This window comes from Vanessa tameamea, chromosome 25 (genome assembly GCF_037043105.1).
Source record: "Vanessa tameamea isolate UH-Manoa-2023 chromosome 25, ilVanTame1 primary haplotype, whole genome shotgun sequence".
In the NCBI taxonomy this organism is placed as follows: domain Eukaryota; kingdom Metazoa; phylum Arthropoda; class Insecta; order Lepidoptera; family Nymphalidae; genus Vanessa; species Vanessa tameamea.
In genome coordinates, this window is record NC_087333.1 from 5,307,999 (window position 1) to 5,323,138 (window position 15,140).

General features: G+C 35.5%; 1 protein-coding gene across 6 annotated transcripts in view; it reads right to left on the reverse strand.

Moving 5' to 3' along the window:
* Positions 1-10,531: 10,531 nt before the first annotated feature.
* Scra (scraps) overlaps positions 10,532-15,140 on the reverse strand; it is a 60,534-nt gene continuing 55,925 nt past the window's right edge. For all 6 annotated transcript variants that reach the window (XM_064218937.1, XM_064218938.1, XM_064218939.1 and 3 more), the window contains exons 14-21: positions 14,847-15,005; positions 14,468-14,558; positions 14,055-14,201; positions 13,554-13,696; positions 13,382-13,462; positions 13,123-13,290; positions 12,598-12,798; positions 10,532-12,445 (exon numbers count right to left, since the gene is read on the reverse strand). In XM_064218937.1, the coding sequence (XP_064075007.1) occupies positions 12,164-12,445; positions 12,598-12,798; positions 13,123-13,290; positions 13,382-13,462; positions 13,554-13,696; positions 14,055-14,201; positions 14,468-14,558; positions 14,847-15,005 (1,272 nt within the window). In that variant the 3' untranslated portion in view covers positions 10,532-12,163. The remainder of the gene's footprint in view (positions 12,446-12,597; positions 12,799-13,122; positions 13,291-13,381; positions 13,463-13,553; positions 13,697-14,054; positions 14,202-14,467; positions 14,559-14,846; positions 15,006-15,140) is intronic.

The window sequence follows — 15,140 nt, forward strand, 5'->3', positions numbered from 1 at the left end:
CTTAGCTTTGAAGAGTGAACTAATAAGGCGTAGACAAGTTATTTGATAGTTATATTTTGTCCCAAATATTAATAAGTAAATAACACCCAAATATTTCTCTCGGTGTTTAAATCGAAAATATTAACATATGTATGTACTTATTTACTTTTATGGAAGTTAGGCGAAACCAAAAGGAGGTTACATGATTACAGCAGTAACGGACATATGTTTGTATGTAAAACTGTTCGCGCGTATCTTCTAACTACCTACATCATGAAATTAAATTAAATAAGTACACAAAAGTGATAATTTTCTTTCTTTCTTACTTTTCTGTCTTCGTCATACTGTAATAACATAATAAGCCGTAAATATAGCCGTATATTATTTGTGTGTGTCTTGCTCCATCTCCTAAGCATATGTACCTACATATATATTTATGTGCTTCTAATCCCCAAAACGGAATGAATTTTGCACTGCAATAGTGATAAATATGATATTATTAATAGTAGCTGTAGTTGATTAAAACATGGTTTAGAATGAATACAGCTGCACTCTGAAATTAAAATAGGATGTACCGTTACATTTATGACATTAGAATATACATTTAAAGTGTATATAAACAATATATAAAACACTATTATTTTATTTTCTTTACATTCAATAAAATTTTAAATTTCACGATGATTAGGCGCTGTTATCTTTGACAAAAATCAGTATTAATCGGTAGCTATGACGTCAATTACTTATATATTTTATATGCGCTGTTGCAGTTTATCTACCTATATAGTCGAATGTAATTATGTAGATATGAGAAAAATCACACATACATTCCCAAGAAGTTCCCAAGAAGAATTAGAATGACTTTATACTTTTACTTGGTGGTAGGGCTTTGTGCAAGCTCGTCTAGGTAGGTACCACCCACTAATCTATTCTATATATATATATACATATATCTATTCTACCGCCAAATAGCAGTACTCAATATTGTTGTGTTCCGGTTTGAAGAGTGAGTGAGCCAGTGTAACTACAGGCACAAGGGATATAACATCTTAGTTCCCAACGTTAGTGGCGCATTGGCGATGTAAGGAATGTTTAATATTTCATACGGCGCCGTTGTCTATGGGCGATTTTCTCGTCCGCCTACCTATATCATAAAAAAAAACCGTAAATGTCAATATATGCTGTTAACTAAGTTATGTAAATAGTTTTAAATACAATCTTTAAGGCAAACACCTGACGAACATTTATTATTAGTATTTTATTTAAATTATAAATAAAAAATATATATTTTATCGATTGAAAGCTATAAAATACAGCTGTGAGTACTGTAACGGCATAAGGACGGCGAGGAACCCGTAACACAAGTTTTTACTTAGTACGGACTCCTTTTACCCTTCCCCTTTTTTTGTGTAGTTTTAATAAAATGTTTGTAGTTTAGAAGAGAGGTGATCAGGTGGTTTGGAATGTAAACTCTTTGAATGTGGTGCATTCATCAATATATTCATATTTTTGAAGGTATTCATGCAGGCAGAACGCCCATCTAGACGAAGGTTGACACCAGGATGTTGCGAAAAATCTGATCGGTGTTGGTCAAAGCTAGACAAATTATATTTGAAAAAAGAATAATATTTCCTTATTACTTTTTAAAAATGTTTTTTTTTTTTTTTTTATTTCATGAAATAGAATATTTGTAAATTTCAAGATTATAAAAACGAATTGTCTGAACTCAAAACATTTTATTTTTACTAATCTACATGTATACCTTTTTATTGATCAAAGCGAGCACGTATCTCGTCATAGGCACAAGACAAAACAATATTCCTCATTCTTGCGGAGATAATACTGCAACCATTACGTAAAAAAATGGCAAATAAACAATCTCAAATCAGTAGATAAGTACCTACATAGTAACCCTGACTTTGAAACCTTACGTCAACGTCAGAAGCCATAGATAAATAATGAGGAAGAATAGAAAATACATAACGAGGTTTTCTTGTTGTTTACGTTCAAAAATAAAGTTGATAAAAATATCTCAAGATATGATTTAATAAATTCAGTACGTATGTTGTAACAGCATTTGAGTCTCTCTTTAAGATATCCATCATGAATTTCCATTTTATTTTTTAAGTTATCGTGAACTGCCTTTGACTGCCTCGTTAGTCTAGGCTACATATAAGGCCGCAGGTTCCAAGGTTGGGTTCAAATCCCAGATCAGCCCGCTAAAGTTACTGGGTTTTTCTACATCATTTCTCAGTAACAGTCTGAAGTCTGGAAGTTAAAAGTGTGTAGAATTCCGTGCCATGGAAAGTAAAGCCGTTGGTCCTGCACCTGGAGTCTTCCCTGTCGTGTCAGATTTTCCGTCCCGTCGGATTATAAGAGTGAGGGAATACAGAGTACACCTGTGTTTGAGAACAGTCTTGTGCACTAAAATATATCCTGCGTAGTTGACTGGTCTTCTTTGAGGTTGGACACCGTAGCCGGAACCGGTCAGGACGACGACCATCGTATTATATAAACAAATTGTATACGAAGTAAATTAACTTTGTATTGCAATAAAAAATACCCCGTCGGGGTTGCTATCACACAAACAACACCTATTCCGCCTATTCCGGTGTTCTGCTTGAAAGGTGAGTGAGCCAGTGTAGCTACAGGTACAAGAGACATAATATCTTAGTTCCCAATGTTGGTAGTGCATTGTTCATGCAAGTAATGTTTCATATTTCTTATAGTGCCAATGTATATAGGTGGTGATGACCACTTACCATCAGATGGCCTATCTTCTCGTCCACCAATACTAAAAACTTAATATTGATGTGTTTCGGTTTGAATGGTTAGTGAACCAGTGTAACAACTACAAGTACAAGGGACATAACATCTTAGTTTTGAAATTGGTGGCGCATTGGCAATGTATTAAATATTTCTTACAGTGTTTCTAACGTCTATAATAGATCATAGATTATTTATAAGTACTTACGTTTTCGAGGTATTTTTCAAAAAAAAAATACACTTATTGAATCTGTTTTTCTTGATTATCTGTGTTTATTGATAATAATATGTCAATAATATCGGCACTGGACTGTTTTTTTATCTTATCTCTTGGGTAAAGTGCAGGATGGTGAAATGGTCCACTACCTTGTTTATATATGTAACCTAAGTATCTATAAATAATCGTAGTTATACAATGCATTGAATTCTATCTATTGAACCACAATATTTTAAAATCATGTCACGGAAAAAATAAAACGATATTTGCTATCTATTGCTAAAACGTACTGAAGAAGTAACATTACAGGGCGCACTTCACTATACAATGTAGTATGTTGTATAAAACAAAATCGCTTCCCGCTGTCTGTCTGTCCCTATGTTTGCATCTACGCTTGAATCTACGCAATCTTTTAAATAGATAGAGTGATTCAAGAGGAAGGTTTATATGTTTATAGAGAAACACTGATAATTTTAGAGGTTTCAAATGTAATGTCGTGAATAAACACATTTTTTGCGTTTACATTGCAAACGCTCGCTGAACCCTACTAGATAGATCAAAATAATGTACAGTATTATAAACATTAAATAGATCTACAAAAAAAACCGCAACGGTATATGTCTATCTATTAGGGCTAACCCACAATAAACATTTTTAATCATTTACTTTTTACGAGAAATAATGGCTTATTTACGAATGATGATTGATTTTAAGCACTCCAGCATTAATCCATATCCAATGCAAGTCCTTAAATACATTTTGCACTTAATATAGTACTAATAAGGCCCTTTACAGCAGCAGATTTTGAATGCAGGGACATAGCGGTTTGTTGGACGTTGTATATAAAGACTAGAGTCTATTTAGTATCAGCATTGCATCCGTTCGAAGCCGGCGGGTCGCTAGTAATAGTTATATAATTAATATGAGATACATAGGTAGTGTGAGTTGGCTAGGTTAGTAATTACGTTTAAAGCGAAAACAAAACGTACGAAAACATAAGAAATTAATTTTAGGATCGTTTCATATATGTATAGAATAAGCTATAGAATAACAAAAAGTAAAAGATAAAAGATATATACAGTAGATAGATAGTTAAGCAGTATAACACGGTAACAACTAAAATATTTTCATCTGTTTTTAGTATTTTGTTATTTACAGGCAAAGTATGTACTTAAAAATCAGTCTAGTATTTTCAATCTTTAGTATTTTGTAGTTACTTTTTATTAGTCGAGATAGGTATCTCAGTTGGTAAAAACATTATTTTAATGGTAGTTAGTGGTTACATACCCTGGTAAGAGTCACCGCAGTTTCATATACTCAAGGTGTTTAAATTTCGTCTTTGATTAATTGAAGCGTTTGATTTGTAAATACTCAAGGAAAATATATTATATGTAAATATATTTAATCTAAATTAATCGTTTAAGGTCCTGCGACGACCTACGCGGTGAAATACCATTCATAGTAAGATTTAAACCAAGCTCTGTATCCAGCTTAAGCCGTTCAATAGGTTTTGATCGGTTTATTCATAAATAACGAAACACAATGGATTGTATTTGTAAAGGACGGCACCTGTCGCGTCTCAACGATTGTGTGAAGCCGTTAAAGGAATAACTGAAGGAATTTATGTCCAATAATATCCTTTTACAGCGGCGGTCCATCTGTTTCTCGTAAACGGGATACATTTAAAATCTATAGTTACTTTTTATAACAATTATACACTATGATAATGTGAACTTGTTTATGTTACGGTTAAAAAAAAACGAAATAATTTAATCACTTGTTTGTGTTGAATTAATTGTAGGTTAAATCTTGTTCGTTGTCTGATTCAAGGTTATTATATAATAAGACAAATTAAATATTAAAGTTGCTTTAACCCTGTTAAGCTATGAATTACAATGCAAAGTATCAAATGAGTATTATTTATATTAAAAAAGTTAATATACAGTAATGTCGTCCGGTCGGGTTCAGTCACGGCGGTCAATCTTGTGGGAGACCATCCGCAGTGTGTGTGCAAATACAGGTGAACTCTTTATTCCGTCACTCTCATATCCGATGGGACGGCAAACCTAACACGACCGGAAAGAGTTCGGGAGAGAGTGAACTTCCTACTATCTGACTTCGGGCCGAATACAATGTCTTTTTTTTTAAATATTTTTCTGTTTCATTTAATGTAACGTGTAAGCCAGGCATTGGCAGGGTCGCAAGTTTAGATCCGACTTAAAAAACCACCTTGATCGACAATGTTTACCTATCCGACAGGGTGCGTAATGCAAATCAAATAAGTATAACTGAGAGTGTCCTGCGTTTTGCTTTGCCCTGTGTTCAATATTATTTTGCATACATAAATAAAATTTAAAACATGACAGCGTCACTTGGGATGATGTAAGGATTCGAACGATAAATACCCAATACATTCAAATCTATTTAGTCGTTTAAAATGTACATGAATATGAACTCCGAAAACAATAAACTCTTTTTGGGCTGTCGTGTAAAAATCTTCTCCTTCATTAGTAATACTGTACCTGAAAATATTTAAGTGAATCTGAGATGGCCCAATGGTTAGAGCGCGTGCATCTTAACGATGATTGCGGGTTCAAACCCAAGAAGCCACAGCTGAATTTTCATGTTAATTTGTGGATATAGTTTATCTCGTGCTCAGCGTTGAAGTAGACATTGTCAACATCTGTATATGTCAAATTTCGATGTAAAAATGCTAAATATTTATCCACCAGCATTGGATCAGCGTGTAAGCTCCTTCAACTTTCACCTCGGAAGGTAGGTGCCTCGACCCAGTCGAGGAATATTTACAAGCTGTTAATATAACTACTTTATGTAGGTATGACATTATTTTCGCTAATTTCATACCAAATACAATTCCCGTAAAATTCGTGGTCACCGAAGCCACTCCTACGCATATTCATATGGACCGAGTTATTTGTTAAACACTATAACACAGAAGACATAATCCACAGATAAAGAAAGTTCTATTTTCATGTCCGTTATCACATAGAACAAGGAGATTAACCGATCTATAAGCGGTTACATCTGTAGAACAATAAACGTGTTAAAACAATGATCACCTTGCAAGTAATAAGGCGCCGGTAATACAACAATCTAAGATTCAATTCTGATCATTCGCCTGCTGTCGAGTCATTTATATTTACACTGTGATGCTCGATTTTTCCCTCTCTGTGATGCTATATTACAATATCGTTTCAGGTTGAGCACTATAATGCTCAGTTTAATTCACTTACTTATGTAATGTTCGAATTTGAACTGCTATGATATACGAATGCTCTCGGTAAAAGACCGTCCCAAGGTTTGTAAATATAAGGTTATAGGTAGGCTAAAAATGGGCTAAAAATGGGCTAACTAATGGTAAGTATGTGGTAAGTGGTCATCGTCATAATCGCCCATACATTTAAGCTGTAAGCAATTCCTTATGTTATCAATACGCCACCAACCAGGCGCCGAGGTCGCAGACGTTGTCGAAGGCGGTGAGGAAGGCGGGGTCGGGGTGCCCCCACGCGCGCACTGATTCGTACGCTCAGGGAGGGCTCCCTGTGTCCCCTTGTGCCTGTAATTACACTGGCTTATTCATTCTTGAAACCAGAACTCCAGAACCAAGTGTAGCTGCTTGTTAGTAGAATATATGACGAGTGGGTATTGCATACCTAGATGGGCTGCACAAAGCCCTACCAAGTGCAATACGTTAAGGTTAAGGAGTTACTTATGCTTCTTAAAGTTGAGTTATAATGTACCGAAGGCGATCACGTACGACCATGTGTTCTATTTGTCTGTCTGTCTTTCAAAAACAAATAAATATAATTAATTCCGTAATTTTGAAACACAATGTCGATACACATGTCAACGTCAAACTTATAAAAGAATTAAACCACGCTTTCAGAATATTTATAGACCCTCGGTAAATCTATATAGTTCTTTTCTCAGCAGGGGGACTTTCATGGTTTCTTTGGGGGTTCCCATATAGCTGCAACTGTAGTTTAGTTAACATGTGACGCGTTGATCTAATGGCTACAAATAAGACCGCAAAACCAAAGGTCCTGGGTTCAAATCTCAGGTCACGCCGAGTAAAAGTTATTGGGTTTCTCTATACAATTTCTCAGTAACCGTCTGGAGGCTGTCTGATGTCGGAACAGGGTGGTGGCGTATTTGCCGACCCGTCGGATTATGAGAGTGAGGGGTTGAGAGTCGCCCTTGAGATTGGCCGCTGTGGCCGTAATCGATCAGGACGACATTATTACTAGTTAACATGTGGCAGAATTTCATCGGCCATTAGCAGTTCTTCTCACGATGCCTTCGATCGAATAATAATGAAATACATCACATTTCAATAATTATTAATAATTATATATTTTTTTTTTATAAGAGGCAGAACAAAAAACTCATAATAAATACCTAGGATTGGTAAAATTGAAATGAATTAATTTACAACAAATAAAACATCTACAAACGTCATATATACTTTCGTTAAATTGATATATTTTCAAATAATTTTACAAGTATCCCTGACTATAGAACAGAATCAAATAATTTTAAAAAACATTACCTATACAATAAATTAGTCTAAAAGTATTTTCAAATGTCACAGCATTGTCAAAATATTTTTTTACAAATAACAGGGAAAGGCTTTATTAGACTTTAAAGATAATTATTTCTTAACTATTACAAACATTTGGAAGCGTTAAATATGTGTAAGGAATAAGCGCATCAATTGTATTTTGTTTAAGAACTAGGCGTAAAATTGCAAATTGAAAACGATCGTATCAATTCCGATGGTCACTCGCATCGATCTAATATCTTTAAAGATAAAAATGTTTTCATAAACGTATCTCCCTTGTCCATTCTTTGAATATCAAAGATCCCTTTAAGATGGAGATGCGCAGTACAATACAAGAAATGTATATAAAGGTAGGGCACGCTTTATATTCCGCTATTTCATTTGATATTTCTGCAAGATAACTTGAAAACGTTTTCATAACTTTAAACAGTTTGAAGCATTAAGATATGCATTTCTCGACCTACAGGTGAGCATCACTTACAATATTTTGATTGGTGCCAGTTTCTTAAAGCTCCTTTTTTTAATTTGATTATTTTTTACTGATTAATTCTTAAATGTGAGTCTGTTTTGGGTGTGTTTCTATTGGTTTATATTTCTATTGGTAACATTGCTCTCAATTCGGACACGACGGTTATTTGGAAATAAAAGCATTTACTTACGATTAAGAGAACAATGGACCAGAATATATATCTTATAAGATAAATCTTCCTGCTCTTCATTTTTTTTTTAAATAATATATACTTATTCTCTGTCTAAATACTACCATTCTTTTGGAAATACCTCACAGCGTAGAAGAAAAGAAACGCAGTGATAATAACAATGTATTATCGAATCTGCTAAAGAGAGGCGTAGCTAGGAAATAGATTTCTAATTTCCATGCATATCCTAAAAAAATATTTGCACATTGAGTATTATGTATTATAATCAAAACTTTATCATTATTGTATTTAGAAATAAACTATAGAATTGTTTTTTTGTAAATGTTTGTCAACCGATAATAATGGCTTAGTGATCTAGTGCTTAGTGATACTATAAATAAAAGCCAAGCGAAGATATTGCGGCAATTAGAAGCGCACATAGGGCACAAAAACATAGCACCTGAAAAGTAAACGTCCACCCGCACAATGTTCGACAACATTAAAATAATGATAATTAAAACAAAGAACATAGCGCTTTACGTTTTACCCCCTTAGGGGTCAGTTTCGTAAAATCCGTTCTTAGCGGATGTGTACTCCTAAAAGGAACCTAACTGCCAAATTTCAAGTTTTTAGGTGTTTTAGTTTCTGAGATTTCGTGATTAATCAGGGAGTGATATTCGCTTTTATATATGTATATAGATTACGTGTCATGTACGCGTAAGCTGATATCTACCTTCGTGCTACGTCTGCCGATCATCCCTAACTAATAGTGTCTCCTGCACGCTATTTCACTCTGTTCCTTACATGCCGGAAGTTTAGCGTCGTGTACAGTTAGCAGTGAAATGTATTTAATAGTGTTTTATAAGCAGTTTCCTCATTAACAATTTTATTATTTGTACAGGAATATAACCGTCGTGACGGTATGCGCTCTGGCGGCGCTGGTGTCGGCGCAGGTGACGTTCAGCCGCGACTGGTCGGGTGGGAAGCGGTCACCGCCCGCCATGTTTGACTGTGGACAGTTCGCGCGCCTTTGTCGTCATTTTCTTGTAAGAAGTAAATACATTGAATCTGTACAAAATCTTTAAATTACCAATACATAAATTACAAAAATAACAAAGAAAAGTATTCAAAAACATATATTTAATAACTATATAAAAAACTACTTTTTATTTAATCCTTGTATTATTTCCAGTAAACTGGAGATAAAGATTCTGTTCTAACAGAGAAGTTTTATAAGAAGTTAAAGATAAACTTATATAATATCTGCTTTTTATTCTAGCACGAATTGAGGCAAGGGTTATCAGAGGACAAGCTGATCAAACATCGTCGACAACCAGTGGAACCAGAGGACATAGCAGTCACTTATGAAGACGAAAAGTAAAAGAAATGAAATCAAACTACAATCATGAAATGTCTAAAATGTGAAATGTTGAAATTTGTATTATATCATGTAATCAACTGTATGTAAACATTATTGAAATCTTTCAAAAGCAAATGTTTGAAATTCACTTGTGTTATAACAACATGCTGGTTAGATAACATAATAATCTATATTCATAAATAAGGAGACGTTTTATTGTTCCCCAACTGAAAAAACTACTAAACCAGTAAACACAAAACTTATAACATAAAAGGCATCGCAATTCGGAGAAGGTTTTAGTATATAATAAACGGCCGACGCCGACAGTTTTGTCTAAAAGTTTATTTACTGTAAGGGGTCCGGCACCACACACACCATCGAGATTACCTAATCATAAATAATAAGGTGTCTCATCGACAATATTCCATATTTCTGATGATCAGAGCTGTAATAATCACACCTGTAAAGATAATTGCTGACAAAAAATGAATTTAATACATATGTTTGTAATTATTTTATTTCGATATGATATATAATAGGCTATTACATACAAAAAAAACACACACAATTATCAATTTATAGTTACACACCTATAAACAAACTCTGAGCAAATTGACGCGATATAATTGGTCGAGATCTTGAATAATGCTTGAATAATCATGATGGATTTGTGAAAAAATGGCGTTTTGAACGCCACGAAACTGTTATCAGAATTTTGGACGTAAAATTAAAGTTGGAATAATGTTGTATTATAAAGGTATAGTTATCATAAACTCTGAGTATTGCACAATATAGCTGAGTTATTAGCAAATCGCATGAAATACGTAAATCTAAGATTTGTTTATATTTAATCCTACTTCGATTGGAATAGCCTGTAATGTTGCCATGTTAAAAAAAAAATATATATTATGAGACAAAACAATTCAGACAGAGTAACTTAATTAAATATAAGATATGAATTATAAAGGGCTTAATAAAAAAAAAACAAATTGTTGAAATCTGTAATTTATTCTAATAATAAATTGATTTTATTTACAATTAAACATTTCATAGTTAAAATACAGTTATTGCAATACTAATCGACTTCACTATCGTTCATATAAAAAAAAACTTTACAATAAGTGATATAAAATATGTTAGTCTAAATATAATACTATTAATAAAAGATTTTTTTATTGGAAACATTGGAAAGGAGGGGTAAATCCTAAGCGAGCGTTGCCGCCAGCTGGAATAACGCGTTTTTGCAATTTCTATTACTAATATTATAAATACAAAATTTGAGTTTGTGAAATACTCAAGGGATTATCATGAAATTTGCGTACAAATTGTCGGGGAGTACAGAAGTGCTAAACACCTGCCCTCCACCTAACAAACGCGTGCGAAAACTACTCTTAATCTCTTAAACGGTGCGTCTTACGAAAATGTAATTACCTGCTCGTAAAATGCACAATATTTATTATTCAAATACATTCGACTCGAAAAATAAATGATTACGTTATCTTCCTTGGGATTTTGAAATGACAGTTAAGGTATCTTCTGTCAGTATGATACGTAGTTTCATTTCCTTTAATTTTAATCTATAAAGTCGATTCGATTCCCGAGTCGAGTTAAGTCGATTACGATTCCACGTCTTAAAAAATAGCGCCGATATATTTAGTTAATATAAGGCAAACATATTAATTATATTCAATTAAAAAGTTTAATTAATTAAAGTATGAATCGCATTTTCAAAACAATTTACAAGTGTGATAAATAACTTCTATTGTTTCGATGGTTAAAATTTAAGTACATTAAATTCTATCAATATCCAATAACAAAGCATTAAATGTATTAAGTATAATTTTTTTTTATATTACGTCATTATAAATATATATTTTTTAAATAATCAAATGAGCTTCACAGCTGAACACATTGCAATAAAATTTGGTGAATTAATAGTCTTATTTATTATAATAGATTAAGATTTCGTATGAAAATACCCAGTGAAAACACTGGTTTATAAAGGCTCTCATTAATTTTGTAAATCTTTTGTAATTTCATACTAAATTTTCTCGCGGAACACATTAAAGTGGCTTTGTGATGGGTTTACTTCGTTCCTTTTTTTTAAAGAAAGAAAATATTTTATTTATAGTTTTTTTATGATACAATGAGTAAGTCGTTTTAATTACTAATTTAAAATTGCTACAAGCAAAGACCGAATTCGACATTTCGGTGCCATTGGGAGCATAACCAGCTCACGGATACAATATAACATATTTACGTCTCTTTGGAGGAACGAAGGACCAGGAGGCTGTCAATCGGCCGAAAGTGTACATACGTGAACTAGCCCCCACTACTTATACTATATCTAGCCTATCTGTGCTCACGACTCGTGCCGACTTATAATAATGTAATATTTGCATTGTGTACCAAGCTATGTCGACATCGTCAACAGTGGATGCATCACTAACACACAAGCATTATATATATACCAGTGATTACTATATACGTAATTCGTATCTGGATTTATTTCGTATGCATGTACGTAACCTAACATGCACTGCCAACCAGCGACACGTACTCGATAAAATAGAAATAAAGCTCGATTAACACCGAGTCCCGGTCGCACGAACACACCGCACTCAGTCGTCGGTGGCGGAGCAGCGCACGTACTCGAGCGCGCTGTTGAGCTTGTCGAGCCACAGGTCGCGGTCGAGCGGCGTGTCGGCGGCCAGCAGGTGGCGGCGCCGCACGGAGCCGTCGGCGCCGCGCACGTACACGAGCGAGCCGCTGTCCGGCACGATGAGGCCGGCCGGCACGGACGACTCCAGCAGCAGCGTGTTGGGGCGCGCGCACAGGTCGCGCGGCGCTCGCACCACCCTCTCGGAGATCACCGTCGACAGGTCTATGTCACCGATTGGCATCTGTGCAAACGGCCAGTTCAGTGAGATACTCTTTTTCAACTGATGCCTTACAGTAAAAGTAAAATATAATAATAAAAAGAAATAGAAATTACGGCACAGCTACGATGGCGAAATTTATAGGAGCAACCTGTTTTATATAAGAGGAGCGCTACCTTCTTGTGCACGTCGTCGGGGTACTTCCAGAAGGAGAGCATGGGCGGCTGCAGGCGGAACCAACGCCGGTGCCAGGCGCCCAGGCCGCACACGTCGTCGAAGGCGGTGAGGAAGGCGGCGTGCGGCGCCGGGGGGGGCACCACCACGCGCGCGCTGATCCGCACGCTCAGGGAGCCCTCTAGCGGGCTGCCGTGCGGCACCTAAAAGTCATTGATAATAAAAATTATAGCATATCAAGTAATCCCAAAATCATTTTATGATTTTTACAAATAATTATATTTTTCATATTATTTGTCAATGTTTAATGATTAGATTAATTGAATCATATAAGAACAATAGACGAATTCTTTAAAAATAGTTTTTTTTTAATTATAACTCCTGCAATAATATAGCTAATTCTCAAAAATATATATTTATTTCATGTTCAAAACTTAAAAAATCTTTTATATTATATGTGAATTGACGATTAAATAATCGAGGCTCTAATAGCTCAATGAGAGCATGTTTTTTCCAATAACTCATACCTTATTAAGTGTGAAATTCTTTCGTGTAGCTTGCTGGAGTGCAAATATGCAATATCCGTGCAACTGGAACTGTGGGCTGCGGACCGACATGGGGCCGGCTGGGCTTTGCACGCGAGGTGCTTTTAATTCCGATACCTTGGACTTTGGAGTTAATAGCTTAGAGCTGCCCTGGAAAGTGATAATATGAATTATAGACTAATCCAGAAAAATAAACATATATTCAGTATTCAGTTCAGTATTTAATTGTGTTTATACATACTTTTTTGTTTGAAATGTGATATTTCACATTGTGCGGTAGAACCTCCTTGGATGCTTGAAGCAAGTATACTTCAACGGTCACCTAGAAGTAGTATAAGTGTAAGTGATTACTTAAAAATGTCCCATGGTTGGGTCTTTTTTATCTTTTTTCTTTTCCATTCTCTATACAATACCTTGAAATCACTTGTAAGTCCGTCCATACGTATCTCGTCAGGGAAGTGTAAGGGTGCATTGGGTTTTGTTAGCTGCATGCTCGTTGCAAGAACTCGATCGCGACATTTCAGGAGACAGACGACGTGGTGCCCCACTGCGCCATCTAGTATATGTTTAAAGACTTTTTTAAATTTATTTTTTTGAATACAAATAAATAATAAACAAACCTCTAGACAAGGACGACTTTAAAAGTTACCTTGGACAGGAAGCCTAGATACAAGCATTCTGATTGTCTTTTAATACAGTGGTATCATGCTTACCATAAACATATTTACAGATAGTATCCACACAAGCCGTTAAAGAAAGGAACAACCAATTTATCTCATAGGATTATTATTTGCTATAAAAAAAAATTGTAATTTCAACAATAGATAAAAATTTATATTATTTGTATAGAAAAAAAATGGTAAAAGCTTAAAATTTTGTTTTTAAAGCTACTATATATCAGGTATAGTTCTCACCGGCATTCAGCTGTCTTATATAATCTCTCCGGAGCGGCACCTGCAGGTTGCTCATGTGTAGGGTGGCCATGCCGGCCGTGGCGGCGGGGCCGGCGCCCTCCACCTGCAGGCGCTGCACCTCGTGCAGGCAGGCCTGCCGGCGGTGAGCTGCGGACATTACATTCGATGTTTACCATACTTAATATATAAATAGATATAGCCACACCTTCATACATTGAGAGGCCAGGTAATACTTAGAGCTGTTAATATTAACTAACTGGAAACAACAACATACGTCGAATTGTGTGCGAATATACCAATGAAATAACAGACGATCACTATCTGACAGATCCTGTAATTGTTGACGTATTAATGGATTAATACATAGTTATATAACTTACAGCTCAAATATCTATAGGTGAATTTATACTCACTCGCTAGCAGGAGTAGTCTCTCCCCTTCCGCTTGTTCAGTCGATCCGCTGAACTCGATGGTGGCCGCACAGAGATTCAGAGCTTGGCTGGCCTAAAACCGAATACAACATGTAAAACTTAACCGACGATTGCGGGTTCCGGCCGGGCAAACACTATTAACTTTTTATATGCAACTATAAAATGATCCCGTCCTCGGCAATGAAAATTTCCTTTACTTTTCCCTGTATTTTTCCAGCAGTGACACATTTAATGGCTGTTACTTTTCTTTAATAGCCAAGATGTCCCAGTGACGTGTTGACGAGTGAATTTAAATAGTTATTATAAGTTTTAAAGTCACATTTACGGTGCATCTAGTGCAATGATGAGCGTATGTGCGCACCTGCGATATAACGGTCTGCTGCTTGGAGATCTCGTTCTGCAGCTCCTTGATGCGCTGGCGCACGGTGGTGACGCAGGCCACGGCCTCCGGCGCGGGCGGCGCGTCGCGCTCCGGCGACGTGTGGCGCACCACGCGCATCGGGGTGGACGGGGTGGACGACTGCAACGATTATTACACATTTAACGAAACATTTTCTCTTATTTTATAATAAGTTTTGCACCTGTCCAGTGTTGGGTTAAGAATAAAAGAGGTTGTTCGACCATATTGTTTGTGCTTAAATTTGACAAGCAATAT